The 21,269-nt window shown below is 38.7% G+C and overlaps 1 protein-coding gene across 44 annotated transcripts in view; it reads left to right on the forward strand.

Moving 5' to 3' along the window:
• RBFOX1 (RNA binding fox-1 homolog 1) overlaps window positions 1-21,269 on the forward strand; it is a 1,156,138-nt gene that overhangs the window by 900,674 nt on the left and 234,195 nt on the right. For 5 of the 44 annotated variants that reach the window (XM_068206704.1, XM_068206702.1, XM_068206692.1 and 2 more), the window contains exons 2-3: window positions 14,122-14,276; window positions 17,038-17,258. The exons of 36 other annotated variants lie outside the window; for them this stretch is intronic. In XM_068206704.1, coding sequence (XP_068062805.1) covers window positions 17,172-17,258 — 87 coding nt within the window. In that variant the 5' untranslated portion in view covers window positions 14,122-14,276; window positions 17,038-17,171. Of the gene's footprint in view, window positions 1-14,121; window positions 14,277-17,037; window positions 17,259-21,269 lie in introns of those variants that run through there. 3 more of the 44 variants (XM_068206696.1, XM_068206706.1, XM_068206690.1) reach the window with 3 other exon arrangements.

Genomic DNA, 21,269 nt, shown 5'->3' on the forward strand with positions numbered 1-21,269 from the left:
CCTCCCACTCTGTCAGTGCAGCAGCCCAGTGAATTTAATTAGAGAAAATAGCATATCTAATGTCTGTGCTATCCTGACTGGTTGTACTTGGGCCTTTGGTCTTTTGCACTCGAGCAGGCTCCAGCTGTGGAGGGATCTCGCAGTGTTTTGATCCTGCTCTCTCTCGTTGTGTTGAACACAGGCAGAATCAAAATTAGATACTATGGTAAGAACTGAAGTGTTCAGTGAATTATTTTTTGTTCACAGCAAGTCACTGATTTTTACTTTTTCCTCCAGATATGGAAAGAAATTCTGTGGTACTTCAAAATTGAAATACTTAAGATGTTCAGCTACTCATGAATAAGAATGAAAGTGCTTTCATCTTAGACCATCTTTAAATTTACCTTTTAACCCTTTATTTCAAAATTCACCAGAAATTATTGCTTTTCCTAACTATAACATCTTGAATATGATTTTTTTTTTTTTGGTAACTGTACATTGGTTTTATGCTGTCATCTCATATTTGTGGTTTGTGTATATACTTATAGTTCTAATAGGCCTTGCCTCAATTCCTTACTGATTTGCAGTAATATTTATTATAATTATGGTGTAGTTTTGAAGTTGACTTCTTTGGTTTTGCTTCTCATAGCATTTTGTTTTATAGCAATCGTTATTAGTCCTGTTGTGGACAGTAAGTCTTGTACACATGAAATAGTTAATTACAGATATTGATTATGGGCATGAAGCTTTATTTACAAACAAGGAAAAATAAGTTTTAAAATACAAGCTTATGATAAGCACAAACTTTGATGGAGCATTTTGAAATTTAAGTGTTTCTTTGAAATAAGTTAAAGTACACTGTAAAGGGAGGAAAAAACAAGGTTAAAAGTTCTCCCTGAGAAGATTTTACCAAAACGGAGCTAGTGTGAAAATTTGGGGGTGAAAAGAATTTAGGCAGCCCATATATTCCATGAGTGTCCCATCCATAGGCTTTCTTCCTTTTCATGTATTAGTCCTGTCTCTGGGATGTTACATGGCTGCATGGCTCAATTAATGCTCTGTGGCAGGAGAAGGAAAAAAATGTCTCTGTCTTGTCAGAAGTGAAGTTATTTACTTTCAAAAGCTGACAGAATAGCACTGCAGGGGCTTCATTTATTTCCGTTCAGAATGTCATTATTGTGTAATGCAGAGGGACTCCTGCATGCATTGCAGGCTTATTCTTGTAACCTCGAGTCTGCTGGATGGCTGCAGAAGTGTAAAATGGCCCCCTGGAATGTTTCCCTGTTCTGACTTCAGTTTGCTCACTTTTACAAAGCAGCATTCCAAGTGCCTTAAATATTTATGGCTTAGATGGGATGAATGTGTTTTTTGGGGGTGCTGATGCTCGATAGCTTTGGAATTGATGTTGGACACCTTTGGAATTGTGCTCTGGCCTGGCTGGAGCATGGACTGGATCCTCAGTTACCTGTGTAATGTGTGTCATTTTCCCTGATGGGTAGCATATGGCTTGAAACTGCTTTTTCAGCATTGCTCAGTCTGTCGTGCTCTTTGGTTTTCCCAAGTCTAGCCCCAAAAGGAATGTTTTAGCATGGAATGCTTCATCAAGATTACTTGCTATTTCATCTCAAAGTTTGGGAAAACATTCAACTTTGCCATTGCTGTATTGCACATACTTCAGGGGCAGGATAAGTAATTTTGATGTTCCCTATCCAAGTTCAGCACGTCATGCTGCAAAAATACAGGACCATTCAGAAACTGCAGTTCCAAGGGGCTTGGTTTATTTTTTCCTTTCCCTTTGATACCATCTCTGTCAGGTTCACTTGCAATACCAGGCTGGGCACGTGCACGTGAAATTGCCTGTTGCTCTTTGGAAAGCTTTTTGATACACCAGAAGTAAAAACACAGAAACAGCGGAGTTCAGGAGTACCTCTGCCCTTCTTCCTGCCTCCTCTTAAAATAAATAAATGCTCCAATAGAAGATTACTTAATTTGGAGGGGAGTCCCATTTTTTATGCTAGTTGATTTTTTTTCCCTTTTTAGGGGTAAGCCTTCTTTGATTGGATTTTTTTTCTTTTTCATTTTTTTTCAATTTAGAGTGGTAAACTAAAAATTATTAATAGCCAAATTAATTTGTCAGTAGTGGATTTTATTTGCACACAACCTGCCTTTAAATGAAGGGAAGAGGATTCTGCTTCTAAATGGGCTTGCTTTCTCCTTTCCTGCTTTTCTCTTCCTTTATTTGCAGACATAAAATCCAATAAATTTCTATTGCAGTTGCTGGGCTTGGGGGAGAAAAAGGAGAGGAAAAGTACAAAGCTATTGGGAAGCGTCAAACACGGCGGATGATGAAGTACATTTCATAGCAGCCAATTCCAAGCCCAAAATCCCTGTTGTGCAGGAAGGCTTCCCAGCTCACACAGGAAATTCAGCCATTGCACGGCAGAGTATTAATGATTTATACACCCCGCACCACTGCTTTTGTTCACTCGCAGAGCCGGGCTGTGTTAATAAAGGAATTTCAGGGAAAAGGGTCCTGGCATGCTGAGTTGTTTTGCTCAGTGCGGTGGACGCTGCCTCATAAATCAAAGGAATTTAGTGCTTTACAACCTTTCAGAGCTGCTGAGGGTGTTTTTTTTTTTTTTTCTTTTTTTTTAATCTGATACACCTAGGAATATTTTCATTTCTTTTCTATAAAGAATGAATGAACTACTGGATGAGATCTATCTCAGCTGTTTTAGGGTTGATTGGTTTGCTTCACAGTGGCATTATACTTCCATTTGTTTTCCATTTGGATTTATGCTTTATAGTGTTGTCTATGGAAGGAGACTAGCATGGTTTTATTACTATAAAGAGATGCAGATCACATTATATTCTGTCTTGTTTCTTAGAAATAACTAAATGAAATACAAAGGCAAAATACATTTGCAGTAAGGAAAGCAGTTTTATATTCTTTACCTAAAATAAAAACAAATAATAACATTATTTAATATTATAATTTAAAAATAATTTTTGTTTTTATTAACAAAAATAAGCTTCGGTGTTCCTCTACAATACATGCAAGTGATAATTTTTGAAGTTGCTTTTTTGCCTGGAAACTTTGTTTCTTAATAGCAACTGCAGGATTAGGTACTTAATTTTGTATTGATTTACATAATTTTCCTATTCAAATAGTGGAACAATATTGATATTATGAAAGAAAATACGTATCTACATTTGATTATAGAAATGAAGATAAGGATGTTTTTTAAAAATCTCTGAAATTGTGATGTGAACTAGAGTACTGAATAATGTTATGGGACATTGTCCTAGCAGAAAACCACTTGGATAGTTATGTAGCCTAATCTTTGATTTCCATTGCCTCTTTAAAAGCAAGATGGGAGAGGGGACAGGAAATAATTGCAGGGAATGTGTTTTGCAATCAAAGGGAACCTGGTTTTCCACAAGCATCTGAAAACTCTATTACACAGCAGGCACAATGTGTTTTAGCCTGTTTGGGTTGTTCAGAGTCATAAATTCAGGTAGCTTTTTTGTACAGCAAACACAGCTGTCCTGTCCTGGCATGGTCACAGTAGAAAAGGTGATTCCCTCTGAGCTTTGTGGAAGTCAACAGTGTGGGGATCAGTATTGCAGAAGCTACAGCTCCTTTATAATGCCAGGAATTCTTTGTAGTTTTTGTGGTCTGCAGGCAAATCAATACCTTCTTCTCTGTTTTCCTCCCTGGTTTAAATATCACAGATTAATATAAGGCAGGTGCCCAGTAAATGAGGTTTATGATGTTTATAGAGCAGCATTGCTGTATTTGTTTGTCCTCCATTATTTGGGTGCGTGAGTGTTTCATTGTATTTAATTATGTCTGTGAGGCACAAGACAACAGTCAACATCTGCTCTATTGTTGCCGTGCTTTACAGATAGCTTTGATGGGTTATTAAACAATCTATTTTTCAAACAGCAAACAGGGAAATAAGCTGCACCCATATTATGTAATTTTGTAAAGGTACATTATGTAATTAGTCCCCTAGTATTTGCACACTAATCTTTTATTTTGGTTGAATATATGCTGTTCCATTTAAAAAAAAAATATGATCTTTGGCAGTTTTTATTTAATGGTGAATTTCTAGTTTCTCTATGGCTTGAGTTGATTTTCTCACTACTAATTTGATTTCACCATATGTTTTATATTGAAATAATGCCTGAGTTGTGAATGCTAATACAGAAATTAGAAATGTGCATTAACTTTCATTTATTACTGAAACAGCTACTGACAAATTATTACTACGGAGGCATCATTAGGTATCTTGAACTATTTTTGAGTAAAAGTTTATGCTGTTACCAAGGCATCAGCTGGGGAAGGCAAGGTTCAAACTGCTTTGACTCTCTTAGATCTGACTCAGGGCAGAGCATCCCTCAGTGATCCCTGGGCAAGGGAAGTTTTACTGTATGGGCAGGGAGATGTCCCTGTAGAACTTGACTCTTGTACAATTGATTCCCTGATGGAAAAGTGCTTGTGTGCTAATCTGCTTTTGATTTTGTTTTGATTTAATGTACCTGTCAACTGTTTGAAGTTTCTTTATGTAACACTGGTATCCACGATACTGTATCTGGATGCATTAAGGCAAATCACTGAAAGATTGCAACTACCCAGCATGTGATTTGTTTTTGCCTCAAAATAAAATGTAGAAGAAAATGTTCCAGACACAAATGATGAACAGATCCTAAAATTAGACTTTCAGTAGCTTTTATCATTGCAGAAAGTCACCTATTAAAAATGTTTGAGAACATGAGTCTGTAATATTTTCGCGGCTCCTGAGCTTCTACTGCCCACAGTTCTAGAGCTGCAGCTTGCTGGGGTTGCTTCTGACAGCAGGACTTCTGAGGCTTTGGAAATGTTGTTAATCCAGTGAGCCTGATATAGGAATGCAGGTTTTCCATTGAAACAAGGTGGTTCAAAATCCTTTGTGCGTGGACTCTGCTCTGGTGAGACCTCCCCTGGAGTTCTGCAGCCAGCTCTGGATCAGACTGACCTGAGAGGGTGTGGAGTCGCCCTCACTGGGGATATTCCAGAACCATTTGGACACACTCCTGTGCCCTGGGGTGGCCCTGCTGGAACAGGGAGGTGGCACCAGATGACCCACTGTGGTCCCTTCCAGCCTGACCCATTCTGTGACCTGTTGGAGCCAGTCCAGGGGTGGCACTGAGATGATCAGAGGGATGAAGCACCTCTCCTGTGAGGAAAGGCTGAGAGAACTGGCATTGTTCAGCCAGGAGAAAAGAAGGCTTTGGGGTGCCCTAACTGTGGCCTTCCACTGCCTGAAGGGAGCCTACAGGACAGATGGACAGATTTTTTGTGAGAGCATGGAGTAACAGGACAAGAGGCATGATTTTAACCTGATTAGGTTACAGGAAGAAACTTTATACTGTGAGGGTTGTGAGACACTGGCACACGTTGGCTAGAGATGTGGATGCCCCATCCCTGGAAGATTTCAAGGTCAGGCTGATGGAGCTCTGCAAACTTCCTTTAATGGAAGGTGTCCCTATCCAGGGCAGGAGCACTGAAACTGGATGATTTTTAAGGTCTCTTCCAAGCCGAATTGTTCTATGATTCTAGGAACTAAACTATCCCTTTTGTGTACATTAAAACTTAATTCAAAGGAAAAAATGCGTAAAAAGCATGGTTATTTGGAAAATTGTGTATCCTAACAGGTAGGAGTGGTGTTTCAGGTGAAAGTTGAAATGTCATTTTGCACAATGGCCATAATTTTTAGCATAGAATGTAGATTCTTCAGTTGTGGTTTTTTTTTGTTTGTTTGTTTGGTTTTTTTTTTGTTTGTTTGTTTTTTTTTTAATGCAAGGGCTTGCTAGAAATACTTTGTAATCTCCCTCTCACCTACCTGGAATCTAAACAGGAGTTTCAGATCTGTCCCTTCAAGTGTCAGTAAATTCTCCTCAAGGGATGTGGCGAATTAGTCTTGCAGTTTTGATGAATGGAAACTCAAACAGGGTTTCTAATTACAGTTTTCTAAGAAGTGAAGAAATGCCAGGGCACTGCTCTTTGTAGAGAACTTTGTTTTCAAGGTGTTTCCAGAAACCCCTTGAAACAGAAATGGGGGACGGGACAAAGATTTATTTTAATTTTTATTTTCTGTAATCTCTATTACACACAGGTGGGGTGTGTTTCTTGGGAAATGCTCATCATAAACATTTGTGTTTGTGTGTAGCCAAACAACCCAGGCAGGTGTCTCCAGAAGCCTGCATGGGAATGGAGCATTCCCGGGCCCTTTTTCTGGCATGCCATGCAGACATGAATTTTCCTGGGTGAGAAACGCAGGACCAGAATTTCTGCTGGAGTATATCAGTTTATTGACTTCTGCTGAGAGTGTTAGCCTTGGCTTTGCTGTGAAATTAATGCACTGCACAGTGAATGTGCATTTTCTGTCAGCGTATTCTTGGATGTTTTGCTCAAGAATAGTTTTAAATGTTTATTCACATTAAAATTGTACAAGTAGTGTGTGCCCATTTCCAGAAGAAAATAAATTTTGCAACTGCTTTATAAAAACTCCAAGGGAAAGCTATTTTCAGCTTGGTTAAGGCAGCTGAGTTACAGCAGGCAGTATCTCATCTGTGAGAGTGATGGACACTGGTTACTGTCAGAGCTTCACGAGGAGTTAGGGCTGTGGAGCACAAAATATTTCAGTATTTTCTTCATGTGATCCTAAAGGGCTAATTAGGGCTGAAGGGTTGAGGATAAATCAGGAAATTTAGCTCTTTGACCATGAACAACCAAATAGATCAGTGGAAAAACACAAATATTGTTAGGCAGTAGTACCAGATCACACCAGCATCCAATAAGGGAGGCTGTGAAGAAGACCTATCAATAAGAAAAAAAAAGAGGTAATTATAAAAACCTTTGAAAAGAATTTCTGTAAGAATCCATTACTCCCAGTTGCCTCATTAATTATCCTGAAATCTGACAGTTCTGTAGAAGCAGCTATTCAGTGCTTTTCTGTCAGTGCAATTTAAGAGAGATGTTCCAATAATAGCATTTATAATCCAGATGTGCAAAAGTCAGGTCTGTCTTATGAACCTCTTGAACAGTTCATGTTTGAGCACCTCAAATTCAAACTTGCAGAGGAATATTACATTTCTTCATGTTTGTTCCTGCTGTTGAGTCACATGTATTTTGTTGATTTAGCTCTTTACTAAATAGTATCAGATGTTTCATTTCTTCTGGTTAGGAACAAATCACTATTGAAAAACTTTTGAGAGGAAGTAAGATGCTCTCAATTAAAGAGTTTGAGTTAAATCTTTGGTGTCTGAGCCCCTGATCTTGAACTGCAGGAGAATTGACAACTTCTGAGGTCTTAGAAGGAGACTACTTATTCTTTGTTTTGTTTCTTGCAGCGATAAAAATCTTACTAATGTCCACCTAATATCTTGAGTATTCACTAAAGCAACTATTTCAGTAAAAATAGAAATAATCCTCTTATGTTGTCCTTCTCTGCACAAAATTATCCCAGTCCTTTGCTGGTCCCTCCCAAGGGCACTGGCACAGGTTGATTAAAACCTAAATGAAGGTGAGATTAAAAAGACCATTCTTTCTCTATTTGCTTCTAATATTAAATGGAATTGACAAAAAATAAAAAAGTGGATGGCAGGAAAGGTTTTTACCATCTGACACTCATACAGCAGTGTTCTGGTTTTCTGATCTTAGGTGCTTTCTTTCCTCTTCTGTTATTCTGAGCAGTAGCATGATCCCCCTAGCTTTACATTGTCCTGAGAAAGTTGTGAAAGTCATCATTAGATATCAAGTATTCCCACAAATTCAGTATCCACTGTGATTGCTGAAGAATACATAGGACTGGAATGTGTAATGAATAAGTAGAATATTTTTAAGAGGTCTTAAGGGAAGGGAGAAAAGTAAACACATGATGTGATTCTTTCAGGTGAGAGCTATTTACTGTGTTGCCAGGAAGATTTCTTTGAAGCTTAATCCAGGGAATTTTGTTCTTCCAAATTAATTCTGCTGTGTATCAGCTCTGGGTGGTGCCTGCAGAGTACCAGAGCAATCCCACTGACATTGATCTAGCTTCAGTCACAGACCCTCAGACTGGGGCAGAAGAGATGTGACTGTTCTCAGGGAAAGCCAGGTTTTAGCTTGGCCTGGATAGGCCAAGTGTAAGACCTCACACTGGGTTTAGGAGTGGGATAGGTGTGTCTCCAAACGTGTGCATTAGCAAATATCTGTGAGACAGAATTAACTTCAGACATTAAGTAGCAATGAAGATGTAGAGCTTTCTTAACTTTCTGGCATTCAGATTTGGAGGCAAACTTCCTATCAGCTGAGTTTACTAATGCTTCCAGCCAAATCCTGCCTGCCTTAGATGCTCCTTTCTTGTAGCTCTTGGCTAAACTTTAGTACTTAAACTATTACCAGTGTCTTGAGTAGAGCTGAGTTATGGCTTACATTACATCTAATGCCTTCAAGTCTTGGTATTTTATCTCTTGAAAATATGAAACTTGTCAGTAGTGAACAGAAATTCCCTCTGATCCCTTTAAAGACCTATAGGGTCTTTATTATTTTGAGGTTTGAATTGGTTGTTTCTCCAAGGCACCCTGCTCACTTAGGATATCTACCCTCTGCTGGTTTCTGCAATCAAACCATAGCACTTGGCATGGTAGGGTGCTTGAATGATGTATTTATACAGGCAGGAGGCAGGGTTTAATACCATCTCATGATTCACTGTGCAGTCCTATTAATATGAGCTTGACTCGGGGGAATAAGTAGCTGTTACTTGTCAGCAAATCCTGAGTGTATTAAGGGGGTGAAGTTGTACTGAAAGATCCTTACAGTGATACTCTGCTGTTCCCAAGGGAAGTAAATGAAAACTGTACTTTGATGAATAATGAATGTTCTAATTGGGGTCAAGAAGAAGTCATAGCTTCCTGTGATACAGTAGTTAGAGTAGCCTGACTACAGCAGTAAAGAAAAGTCTGTTTGACCAGATTTGGCAATAAAAATATGTGACTGTCTGTCATCTCTCTCATCTGCACACAACTAAAGCCTGGGATGTGACAGTGACAGGCAGGTGGTTGATCTCTTGTACAGCATGGGTGTATTCCTGTGATCCTCTCTGAAGTATTGGTTGGTGCCCATGAACAGGTACTGAGACTGGTTGAGTGCTCAGATATGGCCCAAAATCCTGTGTGGAATGGATGAAGAGCTCTGACGGCAGGGCTTGGCTGTATCACTAGGATTTATTAAGAGTGGGTATTGGTTAGAGTCAGTCTTTTCCTGATTTGCAAGGAAAAATGTTTTTGTTGCTGCTGGGTTGTATTTGCAAATGAATATACCCTAAGGGGAAGATTACAGCCTGTTCTTACATGCTGACAAAATACATGCAATAACATGTATTTCTTGGTCATCCTGTATTGAGCACACAAAAGAGAAGAATAAATGAAAGAGATTAAGGAAGATATATGCAAGTATGATTCTACTAGATATTTTGTGAAATTATTATACATACAACCTGAGACTTTATTAAAGATGTATATGGTACTGTTTATCATTTGTGGAAGATGTACATAATTTTCAGTAGTTTGTGTAACTGCATGATATCAAACAAGCATGAGATCTTGAAAGTGTTCTATGTTTCATACAAAATTTTCAAAGCTGCTTAACTTCTCATGGATTGGAGCCTAATCTCAGCTGGTTTAGAAAATGCAGATAATCTCAAGAGCAGAGTAGAGAAAGATACCTGAAGTAGCCTGGAGATGGGAGAGAGTGTTCTCAAAGGGGCCAACAGGGAAAATTCAAGTGATTTGGTACAGCTATCCAGCTGATAAGAGTTATGTAATAAAAGCCAGCATGGAACTCTGCAAGAGAAGGAAAACAATGCAGTGCTCACTAAGGCAGAAGAAACACAGTGCAGAACTTTGTAGCACATCTTCAGTGCTGTGAATAATGGGATGTCTGCGTGTAAAAATCAACTCTTGGTACTTAAAGCAGCAGTATTTTCCTACAGTTCTACAGCTAACTTTTCTGAGTGATCCGGGACAATTGGAGGTACACAGAGAAACTTCTTTCACAGAGCTGTGTGGGCCTATGGAGGTGTGTTCCACCACTTTTTGTAGCTGTAGGAGACTTTACTGTGTGGCACCTCACAATCCAATGTCATCCTTTTTCCAAGTGCAGAGCACAGCACATGAAATAACTGAAGTTTCCAGATCCATCCTGCTTTAATTTTGACACAAATGCTGGGATAATAATCTGGTTGTGATCCAGAATCTTTCTAATTGATATGATAGTACAGCTAAGTTAAAAGACACCTATAGCTATTTGATTGTTTTTTTTTCAGAGAGTAGCTGTTCACAGATTGTTCTTGGCTTTTGTGCCTTAATATGTGGAGCTGATGACAGATCCTTACGTTTCTGTGGTAGCCCAAGGCAAGTCCAGGCACAGAGAGATCCCTTAACTCCAGTTTTAACCTGCTGCTTCTCTCTAGCATACATTTATCACCTATGTAAGTGAATGTGTCTTGCGACTCACTGAAGGGTAAATCACTCTCCCTGCTGTCAGGGGACAAGTTCTTATCTTTTAGCAATCCAGTCTAAGCAGAGAGTGAGGATTTCTAAGATGTAGAAGAGGGCGAGCCTTGCCTTTAAGAGTTCTGGGAAAAGTGAAGCTAAATAGATGTGTATCTTTTACACATGCGTGTGTGTTCTTTTACACTGCTGTCGTTGTGGTGATCTCCTTGCACCTGATTCAATTCTCTTCAAAGGAATTTTCAATCAGAGGTGGATACAAATTAGCGTTGACCTGCAGAGGAACAGGGATATTGGTCACCATGCCACTGGACAGTCAGTTCATCCACCAGTCAATGTTTTTGTGTGGCATTCTGGCAAGAGGAGGTTTTATGGACTGAAAGAGAATGTTCATAGGTGTTTAGAGAAGGTCTTAGCTGGTAGCAGGCAATTTCAGAAGAAAGCATCAGTGCCATTTGGAGTTTGGTTAGGAGGTGAAGGAGCAAAATATTCAAGGCAGGAAAAAGGATATTCATATTGAGTTGTTGACAGTAGTAGCTTGGGTAGGAATAGGCTGAAGTGAGCCTCTGAAGGGGATGACAAGTGCTGGATAAAGGTAATAAAAGGATTTTATTTAAGAGGCAGTGCAGTTAGAGGAAGAAATGGTCTTCATGGGAGCATTCCAAAAGAAATGCAAAGTAAACGGGCCATTCTTTAGCCAGTGGGATACTGCAGTAGCCCATGGCTCAGACCACAGCATTGACAATAAGAAAGGAAGGTGAAACCAGAGAGAAAGCATGGGCTGAGAAACCAACACTTACTGAAATATTGTGCTTCAAGTTTTGCAAGGCCAATTGGCCTATAGGGCATCAGCCTTAATTTCTCTAGGGCTACACATAGTTTTCCAAACATGTTTCACAAGTTTTTACTTCTGTGTGATGCTCTTGTATTTGGCAGGACTTTAATTATTTATTTGTCTTTAAAATCTCCAAACTTACTATCATTGTGTATTTAGAAGAAAGAGGCTAAAATTTGAACTTGGGTGGAACTGAAGCATTGTTGCTTTCTGACTGAGGAATCAGCTGGGTTCATCTTGACCTGCAGCTAGTTTTTAATGTGCTCTTGAAAGCTAATGTAATTGTTAGATGCTAATGTAATTTTTAAATGGAAACTTTAGGTTCAGAAGAAAAATGTGTTAATGCTAAACATGCTGTATCCCACATGCTTGAAAATGGTGGTTTCTCCCAGTTTTGAACAGTTTCTATATCCTTGCCTATTCTCTAGTGCCAATGAGATGCTAAATGAACTCAAACAACTTTGATGACATCTGCCATGCTGGTTATCAGTATGAGACCAGCAGATACCTTTGATCTGTATAGGTGACATTTTCTGCTTTAGGAGTCAGTAAAATATCCTTGCTGTCTTTTGGCTCTGCTGTTCTGTGTGCGAGGAGCTGGCTGGGGAATTGGTACCTGGCATGAGCAGTTCCTACACATTCTTCATGCAGAGGAGAGGGGAACAGGGAGCAGCTGAGATGGGGTAAGCCTGGATGGTGCTTCTGGTGCACTTGAAGAGCCTTTGGCCCTAAATGGCTTTTGCAGAAAGGTGGAAATAGTCTTTGGAAGACAAGTGCAGCAGTTATAATAGTGCCAGCAGCTGTGCTGGGGAGGGTTGGGGGAAGATGTGCAGGACAGCTTTTTCTGCCTATCAATATTTCCTTTAATGCCAGATCACCTCAGGCAATGCTAATCAACAGCAGCTCACCTTCTCTTTCAAAGCATCTGTGGTGCTGGTGTCTGGTAATCCTTTTTTAGAGACAGTAATCTAAAGTTGCTGTGGATGAGGGAAATTATCAGGAGACTTGGAAACGAATTTGTCTTTTCAGTTTTGGGGTTTCTTGTACCAGAAAACTACTGAGAAACCTTAAAGAGAAAATGGAGAGCATTTGGACAACGGGAAAGGTGGTCAGCAATGGGAGACTTGAACTTAAAAGATTCAAATATGACATAGTGTAAACTCTGAAGAGGGTGCCAAAGTGGTACCTGAATTATTTATGGTCTGAGAGACAGGAAAGTTAGGCCAGTGTAGGAAGGAAGCAGAAATTATTTGAAGTTCATTGGTGTTGTGCAGCATTTGGAAGAACTATTCTTTGTGGTATTTTGAACTAGATTCAGGCATTAAGAAGAATTAATTATTTGGCAGAAAGATGATCTAAATAGATTACTTCTGTCAGAATCTGATTAGAGCATACATCATTGATTGGCTGATGACTGCATTGCAGGGATCTGCCTTTTCCAGTCATAGTGGCCCCAGGGAAGTTGCTGAAGTATTTTTTCCTTTTTCTTTTTTTTTTTTTTTTTTTTTCACACCTTGTACCAGAGCAAAACTTAGGGATCTGTTTTTGCCTGGGGAAGTATTTTGGTCATTGTCTAATGTGCCGTTTACATCTTATATGCAGGTGGGATCAAAACTCTGATCTTTCTTGCACCATTTTATTTTTTCTTGTTCTGAGTGTGTAGTCCAGTTTTCAGGCTTATTTCTAGTTTTATTTCTGTATCTGTGCATCCATAGTGTACAGCAGTCTCCATTTCCTTCCTATTTAAATGACTTAGCAAGCCTTCAATAAAACTGCTATTAGAGCACTCCTGTCAGTAGCTTCAGTTCTGTGCTAAAACATGAGATTAGATTGCTGGGCCTGAAATATTTAGGTTTTTTGTGACCACCTACTCCTACCCTACCTTGCTTAACCTATGCTTTTCACCTTTAAGAGCAGCTTTTCATTAATAAAACCTGCCTTTTTGCAAAGTTCTGCATAGTTGAAATAAATAAGATGGTGCACTTTATTTTTGTATACACAATTTACATATAAAACTAGTGTTCTTGTGTTTTTCTTGCTCATTCTTCCTCTCATTGCTGAAATCAATTTTTAGTTTCAGAAAACCCATGAAATTTTTTAATGAAAGAAACCAAAGCCAACTAGGGCTCGGGAACGGCTGAAAGTAACATACCCTCTATGAGCACACTGATAATGGCTTAACATGTCCTTTTTTTTTTTTGTTTTTTTTTTCCAAACAGCATTATAATTTTCTAAAATGTAATGGAAATGAAAGCGGTATAGCTGTTTAAAATAGATGATCTCCCCTTTTCCACCCACACACAGAGTTAATTTTTTGCAGAGAGGAGGAACCCTGCAGCAGGCAGGAAGTGGGTGCTGTCACCACCAGGGACATCAGAGACGTGCTTTATGTGCATGTCCCAACCATTCTGTCTTTGTCCTCCCAGAAGTGTTTAGGTCCATGCTTGACCTTAATCATGCTAAAGTTCCTGCTGAAGTGAAGCAGAACTCTCAGATTTACCAATACTCTTCTGTCTCATTCTCTCAGTCCTCAGCACTCTTAGTGGTCAAATCTCATTTATTCAACATATTCTAGCAGAACAGGAGTGACCATTGATACTAACAGGCAACTTAAGTGAAATTCCTTTTTTGTGTGGCTGGGAGGGAGAGGAAATGTGTTGGTCTAAAGTGGTGGAGCTGATGTAGAGGCATTGGCATAAGTTCTGAGCCTGGCACGGGGCGGAGACGCGAGTAAAGCTCTGTTGTGCTTCTGTGGTTTTGATTCGCAGAGGTTTGTGAGAACTTAGGTAGCTGGTGCACACATGGGACATCACCACAGAGCCCAGCCACCAAGTCAGAGCTTGCATCTGGAGTGCCCCACACCTAGACATTTAGAAGCATGTTGTTATAGTGAGGCAAGCAAAGCATCCTTGCGTTAAAACAGGTAATTATGGTTTATTTTCAACGTTTGTTTTTGTTATTGCTATCTGCAATGTAGAAAATAGCAACGCTTCTTAGACATTTGATGTTTGCATTATTCTGGAATGTTTATACTGCTTGCAAAGGGCTGGAAGTGTCCTCCTGGAAGCTGCTGAGTTCACACTACCACTGCTATTTGCATCATATCCTGTTATAAGCCACCTTTTTTTTTTTTTTTTTTTACTGTGGATTTGGAAGGCTATTCTAGACCCTCACTAGACAAGACCAAAATACTTCAAAAAAACCCCCGAACTTGGAAAAATATGTTCAGCCTAAATTTATTCATAACTAGGTTTTTCTTGATTTTTAGAGTGTCAGGATTGTCCTTAGCTTAGTCTCTTCCTCCTACTGTTTTCTTCCCTATTCACAGATTGCTTTGCTGGGATAAACAAATCAAATTTAGGTTTCTGTTGCAACATAGTTGTTCCATTCCCCTGAACACAAAAAGGAATTTATACACAATGGTTGTATTTGAATTTGACCTTTTTTTTTTCCTATTTAATGTGGATCAAGAGAACTGTATTCTGTTGGAAGTGCCTCTAAGAAATCAAGAAATAACTAAGAATTAAAATTAAGAAATACTGATAATTTTCCTTTTCCTCTTTGCTTCTCACTAGCATCTCAAATTCTTTAAACAGATGCAATGAGATCCTGCTTTTCTTCCTCCTGAGTTTAGCTCTGAAGTTTCTGTCATTAGGAGGAGCATGATCTTGCATTTTGTGTTATTGAATTTTGATTAATGCAGCCCAAAAGATTTAGCAGTTCTTTCTATGTAATATCCTTATCCTTTCCAGTTTTGACAGTGCCTTCCAACTTTGTGTCATCAGGAAATTTCATCAGCAGGTTGCCTTGTGCCAAAATAATTAAAGAAAATGTTAAAAAAAAAATCTGTCCCAAAATAGATCACAGAAAAGCTTCCCTTGAGCCTGAGCTTTGCTGTACAAATCTTCCTCCTCGGGTTTTCTTACATCTTATCAAATATATACATGCTGAAACAAAAAAAAAAACCTGCCAGGTATTTTACAGAGCAATTTAACAGTCTGTATTTATGTCATTTGTCCCACTGGAGTCCTTTGAGGAAAGCTTGCAGATTCCATTTTATAATCTCCATTCCTGGGTGAAAGAAATCTGCTTTCTTTTCAAATGCAGCTCACTCTGCTGGATGAAACAAATAAGCAATAGTTAAAACAGACTTTTCTTTTTTTTTTAAGAAATTAAGTATTTTTAAGTGAGTTCTGACTGCAACTTGCTTTCTCATATATCCCTTTTGTTTATATATTTCTCCATGAAAATTAGTGATTGGTTTTGTATTGGAATTAATGGCAATCTTTTGAAAGAAATCCATGCTGTGTCAGCTTGCTTAATAATTAAACTGCAGAGTTTCTCTTCCTTGGTAAGATAAGACCAAGAAATAGGATTTATAGCTAAGCATGGTCAGATAACCAGTGAGAACAGCAGCATCCCCATCAGAACAGTGAAGCAGTTCTGAAACAGGAGATGGACTGGGGTAAACATCACTTCATCATGTGACAATTGCTGGCCTCATTGGCAGCTTCTGCAGGGAGCATCACTGAGGGTCACAATTCCACATCTAAAGTTAGCAGTGGGGTAAGGCTGGCACTGGGGAGGGCCAGCAGGCAGCTGCCCAGGGAGATTTCCAAATCCTGCAGCTCAGCCACCGTGATACACGAGAATCAATTACTGAAAACCTTCCACGATGGTCAAAATGTGACATTAAATAATTGAGTATCACATCAAATCTTGTCTGCAATTAGTTATCTGGAAAAGTAATTATGCAACAAAATCAAGTAGCTGAAATTAGTGGTGTGAAGCACCCTGATAATTCGAAGTCTGTAGGAGATTTTTTTTTCACTTGTAACATGGAGTTGTAAGTACCTAACTAATTCTTTATTGAAATAAAAAAGTCTTGCTCAATTGTACTTCTTGTCATTAGTTACATCTGCAATAGAAGATACATAGCACATAAAACAGGTGTTAATGACTAAGGTGGTTTTGTCTAAAGTAAAAACGAGCTGCAGAATAGAATGTCTTGCAAGCAGTACATTTAAAACCAAATCTGTTTTGATTTAGGGAGGTGACCAGCCTAAATTTCAGTCCTTTATCTCTTACACCAGTAGTGTAAGTTGATTTGGAGAATAGAGTTGAAATACTCTATTGGGTAAATATGTTATTTTAAAATAGTTATGATCAATTTAACAACATAGATGTTGTGAAAGGTTAGAAAAACCATTAAAATATAATTTGCACTAATAGAAGTTGTTAGCTTGCGTTAGCTCACTTATTCAAAACAAATAAGAAAAATATAATTAATTGAAACAGAGTATGTACCCAGTATAACAGACTGCACATGAACATTGTTTAACAGCTTATAAATCCAGGGAAATGTCTAATTATGCAATCATGATAAACCTGATTATTTTGAAAATGGCTTCTGATAGTAACTGTTCTTATGTTTATGCCAGAACTGATAGGAAAATTATTTCTAATCAGTAGATCTGTACAGAATTTGATCTCTATGTGTTTAGTACTTAAAAATCTGAACTGATAAAGAGTAGTTGGCTAGTCATGTTACCTAAGCTGCTCCCAAAATAGCACCTTCCTTTTTGGGTAGAGTTAGGTTTGCAGCTGTTGTCTCTATCTGTTGTCTCTGAAGAAAATTTTAACATTAAGTGTTGCTGACGTCAATTTTTTTCTTTTTTTTACAGCTGATGTGGGCTTTGCCCCTGACAGAAGTTATTTGGTTCTAGCTCTGAGTTTGGAAGAAGTTGGTATATAGATTTTCCCCTAACTTTCAATTGATGTGTTTAGCTTTAGTGGGAGTAATACTATCACTTAAACCATGTTGTCGTCTCAAGGAGTTTTGCTACATCCCTATGGAGTGCCAATGATTCTGCCTGCAGCACCATACTTCGCTGGACTTGTTCAGGTAATGCAAGGCCGCTTCCAACAAGCAACTTAACTCTAGTGCACTTAGAGCAATAATTGGAATTTTTATGGTTGAGAAAGCAAACACTTTTAATACAGGCAAAAGCTCTCATGTAGTCAGTGAGAAGACAGTAGGAAATCAAAAAGATGGATCACCCTAATCTGTGTATTGACATCTCTCATGGCTGAATAAATGGTGTAGTTGAGCTATATTTGCTTGTATTGATTTGTCTGCTGTTTAACATTCATGCCTTTGCTTCATGAGGTTGACCACAGGGCAGAGGATTTGCTATCCATTCTAGCTTTCTGAGGGAGTCAGCATTCCCACGGCAGGTCAGAAGACAAAGTAACTTACCATGATGTGTTTAGGTTAAGTGTTTTAGCACAGCAAATAGGAATAGTGTTAAATATGCATTAATTCATATGTTACGCATCCCACGGAATGAAAAAGGGGTTGTGGTTTTGTGTGTATAGAAATATATCACCTGCAAAGAATATTTATACACATCCTATTAATGCCTTTGAGCCCTCAAATGTAAGATCTTGCTGCAGGGCAGTAGTCCTGTGTATTTAGAAGCCAACTGGCAGCTACCAGATTGTTGTTGTTGTGTTTGCTTTTGCTATTATTTTGTTTTTATCGAAAAGTGGTGCTGCTGAAGTTGCTGCTGGTAGACTTGAGATTCTGAATAGATCTTGTAGATTCTAATTAAGCAGTAAGTATCCTGTTGTTTACAGTATTAGAAGACATTAGGAAAAGTCAACATTTCTGAACTCTGATAGAATTGTACCATCTAAGTGGCAGCTGTTGGATATTGTGCATTGACAGGGTCAAGACACAAAGGTGTGTTAGGGCATTTCTGTGCTGTGCTAGGGATAAGTCAAATTAACTGTGAGGGTGAGGGAAACTTTCGTTTTGCTCCTTTACTTCAGCACTTTGCTGACATAGAGGGGCAGTCACAGCATGAAACAGGTGGGTTTCCATATAGGTCCCTTCAGTAATAGAAGACTGTGGGTTGTGTTTTTCACTTCAGGCTTAATATCAGCCACATATGTCTAAAATGGAAATATAGCATTGCACGGTGGCCGTTAATCAGGTATTGGGAATCTGTGTCTTGTGGGAAGTGCGAGCTGAGGCTGCTTTTTATGCAGTGAGACTCATCCAGCAGGCCTTCCTATCCATTAGAATTTGGGGGTGAAGGTCGGACACTGGAGCTCAGGCAGACCCTCTGCCATCCTGTCCAATAAATAATTACAAGCAAATCGTGTCTTTCACTCTATGCTGATTGATGTTGAAATTGCTTTTGAAAGTTCTCATAAGTTCCTGTTATAGATTAAGTGCCGGTGTAGGAAAAATAACTGCACCCAACTGAAATGGGTGAATGTAATCAGGTTTAATGGACTCGAGAGCTTGTTGGGAATTAAATAACTATTGATTTGTTGGAAAGTTGCTGTCATTACAAAATGCCACTCTGGACGCATTATCCAAGCAGTTAGAGTAGAAAAAAGGGCCCTCTGAAAATTTGGGATGCCTTATTTAAATCTTTTCCCTCTTTATTCTCTCCTTAGAAAGATAAATCCAGGCCTATGTTACTCCTTTAGCATAGATCTGAAATAGTCAAGAACTGCTGAAATAAAAAATAGGTATTAGAGATGCAGTTGACAAGAGTTCTTTGTATGAATACTTCTCTAGTCTCTTGTCTTCTCTCTCCCTGATGCCAAAGCTGAAAATGGCATTTTGGAAACCAAGCAGACATTTGAGTTATTGTCCTAACGAGTGAATTGCAGCATTAAATGGTTTGAGCAATTTGTCCCCCACGATTTTACCTGCGCTTACAGTATCTCTGGTCAGCTTATGACACCAGAATGCTTATTGTTTTCCTCTCAAAGTAAATCTAAGTATCTAAAATAAATAATGCAAAGGACATTTGATAAGAATATTTATATCATCCTTTTCTAAGCAGTAATTACATAACATTCTGAACTTTAATGGAAATTTTCTTCAAAAATATGCCTTTTTAAACTGATTATGTAAATGTTTCTTGTTTGTTTGGTGTTTTTTTTTTTTTTCCCTATATGGCAGGTTGAGACCCACAACCCTGAACTATTTTTGAATATGAGGCAGTTTTAAGATTTTATAGGCTTATAAGATGGCAGTTTATTTGTTTGCACAGATTTCTACAGAAAGTAGGTGTACCTCTGATCAGGGATTCCCCATAATTTCCAACTGGGTTTATTCCAAGGGTGTGTATAAAAGCAGTGTAGGGCATTGCCTGGAGATTTGGGGGCTGTTTTGGGAGGTTTTTTGTGGTTTGTGTTGCACAGTTGAGCAAGAGCTATCTCTGTGGAGCAAGGTTTTGTTTCCTTCAAGTGCTGTTTATTATTTTACTTAATGCTGTGGATGAGTAGCTGCTCCAGCTTCTCCTAAATTCACCAGTAAACCCTGCCCCGCATCCAAGGGTGTGGCTTGCTTCTTCCCTCTTGTTAAGAGCAGTGGAATGTGTGAAAAACAAAAAAGGGGTGAGCAGCCATGTGTGTTTTCCTAATTGCATGTATTCTGTTGAGGAGATTTGTATTCCTTTTACTGAGATGATGTGTTTCAGTGAGTTGATGGAAAGTGAAATGCTTTTGTTCTTGGTGAGACTCAAGGTCCAGGGTTACAAGGATGTTGATGGTATCAGATTACATTAAATATACATGCAAACTTATTTTCCAGTAAATAAATATACTTTAAACTTACTAGAATGATAAGCCTATGACTTAGTAATGCATTTTTAAATGAGAAAATATCTTTGCCTCTTCCTTCCTTCTCCTGGGCAAAATTATTTGAGGAAATAAAGATCACATGAAAGTACAAATAATGCATAAATAGCTTTATGCCTCCTGTGGGTGGGGAGATATTTTCTGCCTTGGCACGAAAAGCCCACTGGTGGCTTCAGGGCTGTCACAGCTCTGCTGCCATGAGGACCCAGGCAGGGACTGCAGTGCAGCTACTGTGTGTGCTGAGGGCAGCAAGGCCCACGTTGTGTCCAAACTGTCCTGCTGCTTCTCCTGGCAAGGGAAATGAAAGAAATGCCATCTAGGATTAAGTGTCAATCCAGTAAGAGGTTTCTTCTCCTGCCCTTGGTCCCCATCCCAGTTCGGTCATTTGATTCCCAAGGGGGAGCCCGTATGTCCGGATGAGAGTGTGGCCAGGGGGTGCTGATGGCCAGCGTCCCTCTGCCCTGGCCAGGGTGTGCAGGATGGACGAGTGTGCTCCTGTACGCTCTGGCCAGTTCTTAGAATAGATGTGAAACCCAGCTCCAGTCATCATTAAATTACAAAGTTTGTTGTAAGGCTGCACTGTCCACCATGCAGAGAATACTGTTATTTTGTTAAATAATATCTGACAGGTCATATCAGCTCCATCTTTCATGGCTGTAAATATAAAATGCTTGCAGTTGCTCTGGTTACTTGGAATGATGGATTTATGATAAAATATTTTGAAAGCACACATGCAATATATAACATTTTAATAATGGATGCTAAATTATTTATTATATGGCTGGGTTAGGTAGCTCCATTTCCATTTAGCAGTGAAAGAGGTGTTCATAGGCATTATTATAAAAGTTATTAAAGTTGAAATTGTTTAGACTTTTCAGTTAACTACTGCAAGGCTCTGAAAAGAGAAACTTCTATTTAATAGAAAATGTGGAACTCTTATATAAAAGATTATAAAGGTGGGATTATTTATGTATATGGTCAGTATTTTTTAAAATATGCTTTTATTTTGACAGAAATATAATGACCAGAAAAGTTCTAAGAGTGCTGAGGTTTTACGCTTGTATTCATTGTAAAAATTTATTGTTAAAAACTAAGCTAATTTTTTTTTTCTGCTTTTATTTGCTTACTTATTTATGTAGTGATAAAGGGGAGAGTTGGAGAACAAAAATAGAAAATTGGCTGGTCATTGAGTAATTCAATATATCGGGAATAACTGTACTTGTAAGTACATCGTTCTTAAGCTTAGATTATT

Source organism: Anomalospiza imberbis, chromosome 16 (genome assembly GCF_031753505.1).
Source record: "Anomalospiza imberbis isolate Cuckoo-Finch-1a 21T00152 chromosome 16, ASM3175350v1, whole genome shotgun sequence".
NCBI lineage: Eukaryota > Metazoa > Chordata > Aves > Passeriformes > Viduidae > Anomalospiza > Anomalospiza imberbis.